The sequence below is a fragment of the Aplidium turbinatum genome, chromosome 3, assembly GCF_918807975.1.
Source record: "Aplidium turbinatum chromosome 3, kaAplTurb1.1, whole genome shotgun sequence".
In the NCBI taxonomy this organism is placed as follows: Eukaryota; Metazoa; Chordata; class Ascidiacea; order Aplousobranchia; family Polyclinidae; genus Aplidium; species Aplidium turbinatum.
Window position 1 is genome coordinate 27,551,202 of NC_137474.1, and position 11,394 is coordinate 27,562,595.

Below are 11,394 nucleotides of genomic sequence, written 5' to 3' on the forward strand. Positions count from 1 at the left end.
TGACGTCATGACCGGTCAAATAGTGTTTCAGATTCAAAGACCGGCGCCGGTCAAATAGCCAATGCCGTAAATGAAACCAGAATTGTGTAAAACATTTGTTTTACTCATAGAATTAAGCAATCATTCTGAAAACCATATGGGGGTCATCATTGCGGTTCATGCCTTAATGAAGTCTATCTCATATGGTGTGTTCTGCAGGCTGGCTGTGGTATATCACCATTCACCAGGCTCAATTCATGCTTGGGTTTTATAAACTAACTTCTCACCAGAATAACACTGGTGTAATATCTTCAGCCTAAATGACCTGCATCTTGGTTACTCTTTTTTGATAATTAAATGACGAATATTTAGCTAGCCAGCTAAATATGTACTCTTTGTCCGCTATACCCAGGGTTGGAAGTCGTTAGTCAAAAAGCAATGACTATTTCACTGTTCAATAGTGCCCAAAAAGCAATGATTTTCCGCTATTGATACTTCAGAAAACAATGAATAGCAATTACTAAAAATTGACTGGCCAAAAAAAACAAGCCCAAAAACAAGCAAGTACTGTTACATGTACTGTTGCTTACAATGAATATTTCAGAATATTGCACAATTTGCCTCGTTATGTCAGGCAATCTAATGAGTCATGTCACCAAAATTTTTCTGACCGTTTTACTCCATCGACTACGCAGATGCATCAATCCCGAAATCTCAGATGTGCAATGCGGATTTGTGAAAGACAAAGGAACTAGAAATGCCACATTCCTAATCAGAACACTTGCTGAGAGGTCGATAGAACACAGGGAAGACCTGTACCTCTGCTTTATGGACTACAGCAAAGCTTTCGACCGCGTTAGACATGAGCCACTCATGGAGATGCTTGACAGCTTAGACACAGATGGTAAAGACCTTCGACTTCTCAGAAATCTCTACTGGGATCAATCAGCAACAGTCCGGATAGATGGCGAGCTGAGCAAGTGGACACAAATTCGGAGAGGTGTTAGACAGGGGTGCGTAGTTTCACCTGATCTTTTCTCACTCTACGGCGAAATGATCTTACGACATCTAGATGACGAAGAAGGCGTCTCTGTAGGCGGACAACACTTCAACAACTTAAGATACGCAGACGACACAGTACTAATCGCCACATCAAATTCCAGCTTACAAAATTTACTCGACATAGTCATTAAGCAAAGCGAGAACCTTGGACTTAATTTGAATGCAACAAAAACCTTCTGCATGACCATTTCATCAAAAGAAATAACTCCAGTATGCACTATCAAAATACAAAATACAACAGTCTCACAAGTAAATAGTTTCAACTATCTGGGTTCTATGGTCACTTCGAATGGTCGATGCTGGAGCGACGTAAAATCAAGAATTGCACAATCCAAACAAGCTTTCATCAAAATGGACAAAATACTGAAATCTAATTCAATCTCTCTAAACACTAGAATAAGAATTTTACATGTGTACATTTGGTCAGTTCTGCTATATGGCTGTGAATCCTGGACTGTATGCCCGAAGATAGAGAAGAAGATCAACAGTGCTGAAATTTGGTTCATTCGTAGAATGATGGGAATAAACTGGACGGATAAAATCACTAACGAAGAAGTGTGGAGACGCTCTGGGTGCACCCCTGGCGTCCTCATCACAACTATCAAAAAAAGGCAAATGACATTTATCGGGCATGTCTACCACAAACGCGGAATTGAACACTCGGCAATGATGGGGCGATTTCCTGGTCAGAGGCACCGGGGACGTCCACGTTTGGAAATCTTCAAAAATCTTCCAACATGGACAAACCAAAATTTTGAAAACCTAATTAAAAGTATGGACAATCGATCGTTGTGGAGACTCACGGTAGCCGACGCCTTACTCAGGCATGGCCGATGATGATGATGTCAGTGCCTGTGAATATCAAGTAATGAATAATATAACAACATTTGATGCTTTATTGAGGAAAACATATTTTCGTTTATCAACTGTTGCATACACTCCGCAAATCGCTTTATATCAGACCTGATGTCATCTGATTGTTTTATCCTTCTGAATACTTTCAACGCTCATTGTATGTAAATTTGTTATCAGTCGATTTTAGTGAGCTCTTAAACTGACGACATCCAAAGTGGCTCTCTGTGACTTTTGTGCATTTACATTTGTGTATTATTTTGTTGTTTTGTTTTGGTTATGGACAGCTTTGTCTGATGCAAACAAATAATAAGTAAATAACTAGTTGGTGCTTGTTTCCAATCAGAGTTTGTCGACAGCATACAGTTTTGCACAACTTATGCTTCAAAACTGGGCTTGCCTTGAGGCTAGGATTGCAGCTCTTACTATGTTTGCGCAGCATCGTTATCCAAGCTTTCGACTAAACGTAAATCCCATGCTTATTGCTTATATGAATGATGTTTTCATTTTCAGCTTTTCACTGCCGGAGTTTGTAAATTATTGTCAAGTACGTAGCCCAGATTGTGTATTTTTCTACTTTTTGGAATCAATACGTTTTATTAAAATGCTAGGCCGTGGTCGAGGTGTCAGGCGAATACCAGTGGGCAACGCTGCGACCGCTTTAAAGTCAACCAATGAGAGCGTTGTTTGCAATGATGGAATGAAAGTTCTGGCAAAGTACAGCTACAACGCAAATAAAAGCTCACCATTAGGTTTCAAAGAACTCAGTATGAGACAAGGTGAAAAGCTTCAGTTCATCAGCAAGCACAATGACCAGCCACACTGGTGGCTGGTTAAAAATGTAGATAACCAAATGGGGTTTGCTCCAGAAAGTTACTTGATGAAAATTGAAACTGAAGTAACAAGTCTTCCTTGGCTCAAGCTGACAGAGCCTGAAATTACCAAGCCTCAGATAGATTATGTTCCGACCGCAAGAAAGTATGTGTCAGCCTACAGTGACAAGAACGAGGGCAGCCAGCCTAACAAAGCCCCTGCGTCATCGTGGGAATGCACTATTTGTTGCAAGTCGTTTAATGGACCGCATCCTTACAATACTCACTTAGCAAGTAAAGCTCACAAAGAGGAAGTGGAAATTGCTAAACATTATGGAAGAATTTAGAACTATATGATATCCAATTTGGTCATCATTGCAACACTTCATCAAATTGCTCTTCTATAATCTTGCAGTCTATCCTGTTAATCATAACAAAACACAACTTTGCATGAAATGCAAAAGAACCTCATTTTTCATTTCAACTTGATATTTATCTGTTTTCAAGATTTTTTGATAATGAATGTTGATCGGCCACTTGGACTTGACCAAATCCGTGAACCTACTGTAAATGCTGCCTGTTATGTTTTGTGGAATAACTTTTTTTTTTGGAAATTGGCGATTTGCGAACCAGTTGTTGAAGCGATCGCATGTTTGCTGTTATTTATTACCTCCATCAACCCTGCAGGAATTCACATCAGTTTCGCTTTGAACAAATTTGCTTATCCACCTGACGAAGTAGCGTTGGTTTACAATATGCGGACATTCAATCAATGTAGGGGAAACTCGTGTAAATTGGACCCCCTAAGCAAAATCTGTGATATTAACGAAAGTCCTTGATCGATACCTTCTAAACTTTACTTGTTTATTTACATACCGGTACATGAAAGGTACAACATAACGACGTATCGGGCTTAAATCATTTAAGCTGCATGTAACACTGCCAAATTTAATTTTTTCATGTGAGGGTCCAATTTACACAACGGTTGGGTAAAATAGACCTCTTCCATACCTGGTCGAAACATACAATTTAATATACAATTTTATTCGGAAAGCACGTAACATCACTCCATAAGTTTCTAATTCAATGGCACTGCAGGTAAATAGTCAATTTCATTTTTTTCAAATAAGGGGTTCAATTTACACAATGTGTGATTGTGCAAACTGGACCCATTGATGACTTACAAAATAGAACAATAAGAACATCCCATGCACAAGTTACTAAAACAGTTGTCGCAGTAATAATACTTGGAATCTCGAATATTAGCACACGCTTCATGAACCCATTCCTTGCATTTTTTACACTGAATCCAGTCTTCATCTGCGGAATCTCCATACACCAGGCAGATGGAATTTTGTGTGTTCTCTGTTTTCCTTACCCTCTTCTGTTTAGTTTTTTTGCCCAACACCTCTTTTCCTTTTAGGTGTTGCAATTGTCTGTCTCTTGTTTTCAGAGTCTTTTTATGAGAACTTAGCCAGAATTGTGGCTCTTGATTTTCGCCGTTTAGTACCAGGATTCATAGATCAGAATCGCTTTGGTAAAGGGCTGATATCTGTTACAGTTACAACAATCCTTTTTTCCTTAGAATAAAAACTGGATGAGGATACAGGGCTTGCTTGCATGTCAGATAGTAGATTGCTGCTTTCTGCTGTTTTGTTGATACAAGCAGGAGTGTCAGTTATAACTGAAGCTGGCTCTTCTACAGGAAATAAAGAATCATTTGTGCTGATTTCTGGGATAGGTCGTAAGGTGGTACCAACCAGACTTGGGCTTGTGCTGGCAATTGGAATAGAGCTTGTAGTGGTGGTGACAGGAGATGAGATTGCGTTGGCAATTGGAGTCGAAGTTGTGGTGTTAACTGCAGCTGAACTTGCATTTTCTACTAGAGCCGAGCTTTGGATCATCGAGGCGATTGGATCATCTGAATTTCAGGTTGATCTGTCACATCATCAGCAGCAGCAAAATTACTGTTATTAAAGACCAGCATATTAACTGGATAAATTCCGGCCTTTCGAAATCCATTCACCGCACAGCTAACAATTAACATTTGTAGCTTTTCTGTATGTATAGTAAGACCAAACCAACGACAAATTGGAAACACAATGACTGCTCGAGTGCTCGTCCAGGATTTACACGCAGCCACTGCTCAATTTCTTGATAATAATAGGACTTCAGTGGTTTAAAAAAAGTTAAATTTAATGGGTGCATCCGATGACTGGTGTGTGGTGGTAATGACAGCATGGGTCTGCTACTATTCGGTGAGTCCGATTCGGAGAGTTCCCTATTCGGAGACAGGCTTTTTCGGAGAGTTCCCTATTCGGAGATTTTTTGAATTTTTTTTTGAAAATTATCGGGAACCGTAGCCTAATTATCATTGCCGCTTTTACATCGTTTTAACGTCGCTAAACGTTCAAATCGTGCAGAAAAAATAGAAATACAATGTTTGAACAATTAAATGAAAATTCGTCATGTCAGTTCAGTTGAATTGTTTTTATTCACCTTTGCGTTGCGTACTAATCGATTCCTCTGCCATGATCAAGCAACATCAACTGAGGGTCTAACGAAGGAACTAACCAAAGGAATTCCAGGTCATGTAACGCCGAAACCCAGGTTTACTCTAAACTGCCACATAGGTTTTAACTTCATCTTTTATGGCAAACGCAATTTGGCAACTGTCTTTTTTTAGTTGACACGTTTTCGCTGAGACTTTATCTTATTAACCCCTATTGTTAATCATGAAAACTGTTGTTTTGATGTAAAACACATATTTTGAACGAACCCAGACAACAAAATTCGTCATTTTTACATTGATTCGAACGTCTGCAGACATTGAATCAATTACGTATTTTAATTCAACGTCTGCAGACGTTGAATTAAAATACAAAACTCTCTTAATAAACAGAAGAATCGGACATACATCTCTCTGTTATCATTTTTAATGTAAAAATTCCTTTTGTGGTCCCTTTGTCTGGAACAAATAAAAACTGTGCTGTTGAAATTTCCGACTGTAGTTTTGATCTCAATCTCATCATCATGATTCGGAGTAAGATGTTTGTTAGGTGATTCACAAGGCTAATTGCTCTGTGGAGTGAGCATTCTGTTGCTCCGGTTTTCTTTGGTAAAGTTATGAATATGGAACGTACCATATCACTACGGTCTTTCTGGTATCATAAATATGATTTAAGATCTCAGTGGTTAGGTTTAAACCCCACTCATCTAAAGCTTCGAGAATTTTAACTATAAAAGAAACGATATTGTGGCATAAAATACAAAATTCTCTACTGTAAATAAACAGAAGGCGTTGTTGGATTTAGAATTTGTAATAGTTGAGGATTCTAATATATTCTAAGTTTGCATGCAGAAGGCGACGCAGGATACATGTCAATTTTATCTGAGCAAACATTAATAGTTCAAAAATAAATTTAATTCGCTTTTTAGTCTTAAGATCTCAATGGTTAAGTCTAAACCCCACTCATCTAAAGCTTCGACCATTTTTTTCTGCACGACTTGAACGTTTAGCGATGTTAAAACGATGTAAAAGCGGCAATGATAATTAGGCTACGGTACCGACGAATTTTCATTTAATTGTTCAAACATTTTATTTCTATTTTTTTCTGCACGATTTGAACGTTTAGCGACGTTAAAACGATGTAAAAGCGGCAATGATAATTAGGCTACGGTACCGACGAATTTTCATTTAATTGTTTAAACATTTTATTTCTATTTTTTTCTGCACGATTTGAACGTTTAGCGACGTTAAAACGATGTAAAAGCGGCAATGATAATTAGGCTACGGTACCGACGAATTTTCATTTAATTGTTTAAACATTTTATTTCTATTTTTTTCTGCACGATTTGAACGTTTAGCGACGTTAAAACGATGTAAAAGCGGCAATGATAATTAGGCTACGGTACCGACGAATTTTCATTTAATTGTTCAAACATTTTATTTCTATTTTTTCTGTACGATTTGAACGTTTAGCGACGTTAAAACGATGTATAAGCGACAATGATAATTAGGCTACGGTACCCGATAATTTTTAAAAAAATTTTCAAAAAATCTCCGAATAGGGAACTCTCCGAATAGGGAACTCTCCGAATCGGACTCACCGAAACGGGCCATTCCGTGATAGCATATTAACACCACTTTTTGCTGCCAACTATAAAGCTTCAATACTGTGCGTGTGGCTTTTATGTCCATCTAATTGCTCCATCCTGCAACTCATTCTTCATATGCACAATCGCACATGTGGAAAGATGAAGCCTGGTGGGACAAAATGTCCTGCTGCACTCATGCAGGTAAATAACTGTCACATTTTGTCCTTGCTCTTGACTAGTTATCGAGCCAACTTGATGTTTCCCCTTCTCAGCCAAAATTTTTGACAAATTTTTCTGAACAACGTTTATGCCAGATTCGTCCATATTATAAATTCTGGCAGCACTTTTCATAAATTTCATGTATGAGGTCAAAAACTTTGCTACGCTATCTGTGGTTTGTTAAATGCGGATGCTCTCGCTGGTGACGTTGCCCCCGGGGATCGAAGAGATATTTCTTGATGCCTTTTAAAAATCCTTTCACCCATTCATAGCCAGCAATTTTCTTTTCTTTGTTGAATCTAGTAGAAATGTTATTTGCTTCTGCAATTTGGAATGCAAGCTTTTGAAGGTCTATCAATGTCAAGCCTTAAAACCTGGCCTCCATATTTTCAATATGCTTTGTCAATTGGTTTTCAATCTCTTCCGGTAGGTCAGTAGATCTTCCTAACATCTTGCGGCTGCCAAGAGCAATCTTGTTCATGTTTCTCAGTCTTCTAAGAAGAGTTATTTTGGGGACATCAAACTGTTTGGCTGCTTTTTTGTACACATTGTACCATTTCTTACAGTCTTAAGACTTTTCTATCATTTAGCAAGGTGACACAGATGTAATTCAAGTCAGGTTTGTACGCTACTAAAGAGTCATATTTGCTAACATATCTAAAGTTTAATACCTACCCCAAGAAAATAATTTATGTTATCTGCCTCCACGTGTAATTTGGGCCCTTGGGTCCATTTTACACAAACCTAAGCTAAAGTTTCTCTTAGGCTCGTCACTAGCATCTCAAACTGATTGTCTAATACTGTCATGGTACAGTATCTGTGAATGTTGTAGTTGTCTCGAAACGTTTAAATTATTTTCCTACCTGCCTCTGGCATCCGATAATATCGAAATAACGCATGAACCAAAATAAGATCAAACACCCCTAATAGTTGACTTGCGTTTTGGTAACTAGGCCACAAAAGAAACGAGATCAAACACAACTGCTACCACGTTGTCTTGCTAAATTCTTCCATATCATGTGATATTCATGACGTCACCTACCGCTATTGGTCTCAAATCAGCCGGGCTCCATTTTACGCGAGTGTCCGATTTACACCACTTTCCCCTAACCATATACCTGATGTTCGAGCTTAATTATTTTTCTTTGCTGTGGCGCACCGAAATGTAAGAAAAAAAAAACAGTTTCTTTCAGCATTATCCTGCTGTTTTTGTATCTGACTAAATTTATATGACATAGATTGTTAAGCAACGTCTTTTTATAAGCCGTAAGATTCTTTTTGAGAACTCGCAGACAAAAACGCCTCGTTTAAGTATTATTGTCACAAGAAATGCGCAGGTAGGCCACTGCACCATTGCTGCCATTTGTCTGTTTCTTAAACTGTGTTTTTGTGTATTATGAACGTTCGTACTGTGTATTATGAACGTTCGTGCTGTTAACTTTTGTCGACTGCAAGAAACTGCAGGTGGTGATCATCATCCGTGGAGAGCATCATTTTTAAAATTTGGGTGGTTTATGGTTTGGTCGAAGTTTTAGGGTTTCAGCAAAAATCAAATTCTCAACCAGATCTGAATTTGGTTCAACAATGCAACAAATATCAAACATCTCTGCAACAAACTGTAATCAAAAAATAACCTTTAGTTGTCAGTGCACTTTCACTGGACAATCACCGCTGAATGTCGCCCTTCGTAATGTGACCTTCTCCGTTTTACGCGACGAGTAACGAAATTGAGATAGACAGTGACGTAGCCTACGTAGAAAATTTTCTTGGGGGGCCGGGGAAGTGGGTTTTAAAAAAATTGCGTGAGATCATCCACGCCTTAAACGAAAGTAAGCCCCTAACAGGTCACAAAACGTAGGCCTGTAATTGTGCTAATGCTGAGGGCTACAAGATGGTCACATAAGCTTCACTCACGGTACACGACAACTGGGCGAGACAAAGTGGGCGATACCCACTTGGGCGAGACCAGGTGGGCGACGAGACAAGTGGGCGACGAGTCAAGTGGGCGACGGACCAAGTGGGCGACGAGCCAAGTGAGCGACGGCCAAAGTGGGCGACGGAAGCTAAAGTTTATCCGTTCGGAAAAAAATATGACTTAATTTTTACTTTAAAATACAATGATTGATTTGGAAGGGAGGCAATGAGAGTTCTCACGCTGAGTTTCACGAAGCATTGGAAGCAACATTTTCATTATTTTTTTTAGTCTAGTAATAGCGCTTGCTGTTTGATGTTAATTTGCATTGTGACATCATCTTGACACATTATTTTGCAATTTGCGGCGTCAGTTTTTATCGTGAAGCTTAAGAGAAACCCCTCAGAAAAGAGACAAACGAATCGCCAAAGAGTGGTTGAAGTCAGTTATGAACGTTCTCTAACCGTTATCAAAGCTTGTCAGTATAAAATATGACTTTTAATTTTTACTTTAACATTGCTAGAAAAGGCATTCATACAAGCAAAAAGTAGGACAGATGGCAGTTAAGTTTGTTTTATTTTTAACCATCACAGCAAAAACAAAAAACATGCTAAATATAACAGCGGTCTAGAAAAGGGCGTAAGAGGCAAATTTAAATCAAATTTCCTGTCTTCCTTTTCTCAAACGCCCAACATCCCTATCTCTTGCGCATTCCAGCCAGTCGGACATAGCGGCATCGATATTTGAATCTGTTGCTGTGGACAAGTTGTGGGTTCTTCGTACGGTACTCCATCTAAAAATAATAATGTCATTGAGATAAATTGCCAATAGCTGGTCCAAACCAATATGTCTAGTGGAAAAGGTCGGTTACTGAAGACACGTACTAACTCTGCTCTAACAAGCAACTTTTTCCCATAAAGCAATGAACTAATCACACTGAAAAAAGCTCTGAAAGCATCTCCCATGGATAAACTCAGAGTTACATTGATTACAACAGTCTGAAAAAGAAAATGGGAATTATCCTACTACGAATAAACTTTTAAATTATTTCTTCAAAGTTTTTGCGAATTACGGTACTGCTGTTACAAATACAAAATTAGGCTATGATTTTTTTCGTCACTGTAATGAATCTTTTGCGAGCAACCTTGCATAAAATTAACTATAGAGGCTTTGTCTGTAGTTATAATTCATTAAAAACTGAGGGTTTGTTGAAAAAGAAACATTAGGTAAAGGCGTGAACGCTTAAGCCGACCATGCTTGTGCTTGGAATAAAAAAGGATTATCGAAATCAGATGCAGCCTATTCCTCACAATTAGAGCAAGTTTTCATCGACCTGAAAACTCAAAACAATTTACTTTAAAATGTAAAAATGACCTTATTTTATTGACCTAACAAAAACTTGACCAAATAATTTAGTGTTTTTTGAGATTTTATTTTAAAACTAATTGATTTTGATCAATTATATCGTACCACAATTGCGATACAACACAGCAGTCTGAGCCACAAAACTGGCGACATAAAGCAAAACAAATTATTGAGGGTGAGCTTTTTATTACCAATGTAGCGGTAACGCTTTGCTTAACAGTGTCCATTTAAAACAAACTGACTTAAAATAAGTAGCCTATAAACGGTATTGAATTGACTTTCCATTAAGCTGAAACCTGTTCCTTACATTAAGAATCCTTACAAAAAACGCACCGCGCAAGCTTGCTACAAAAAGTTGGCTTCATTGAAAAAACAGTAGATAGGCTAAGCTATGTAGGCCTGCTGTGGTATTACCGAAACTAACGCAGAAGTCACTACAGTGCACACCCCCAGGTGTGTCCTAAAATCTAAATTTATGAATAATTAATTATAGTAGGCTACTACATCGGACTAATTGAATCCTCTCATGCTTTATCAAAAATTCTCACAACAATAAACATAGCGATATGCAGTACCTATACGCACTCACCAATGCTTTTCCAGGCGACTCTAATGATGTTATTGGAGGCTGGAGCTTGTAGGTTTCAAATGTCCCGCAATTTCATTTTTCCTGTTTTTTACTAAAGTACAAGCCGTTAGCCGTCACAATCACTGTGAATAGATTTCAAAGCAAGGCAGCATGGAAAAAAAATGAAAAAAGAAGAGGATGACCTAATTAACACCAATGCATGACCTAATTAACAAAAAAACTGTTCATGGCCAGCAAAGCATACTTTTGTATCAACATCTGTGAACGTTGAATCAATGAAAATCAATTTCTGCTCTGTGAGGCAGGGAGGGCAGCTGCCCCCCTGTTGTTTCAAAACGTCGCGGATTCGGACAAAATCTTGCAATTATTAGAGCAAAAATTGCTATATGAAAGCTTCAAAATTGCATGAATTAAGAAAAACTACAAATTAATATCTTTTACCTATCAAACTAAGTACAGCCTCTTATTTGCACAAGAAATGTGCCGAAAATTTTTCATTTGGCATA

General features: G+C 38.2%; 1 protein-coding gene and 1 pseudogene across 1 annotated transcript; one reads left to right on the plus strand and one right to left on the minus strand.

Annotated features, from left to right (window-relative positions):
* The first annotated feature begins 463 nt into the window (after positions 1 to 463).
* Positions 464 to 9,350, plus strand: LOC145766121 (uncharacterized). The gene has a single exon (XM_082577778.1). It carries the CDS (start codon positions 2,273 to 2,275, stop codon positions 3,050 to 3,052), a length of 780 nt encoding a protein of 259 aa, XP_082433904.1. The 5' UTR covers positions 464 to 2,272; the 3' UTR covers positions 3,053 to 9,350.
* On the minus strand, positions 4,166 to 6,931 carry LOC145766671 (uncharacterized; annotated as a pseudogene).
* Positions 9,351 to 11,394: the final 2,044 nt, after the last annotated feature.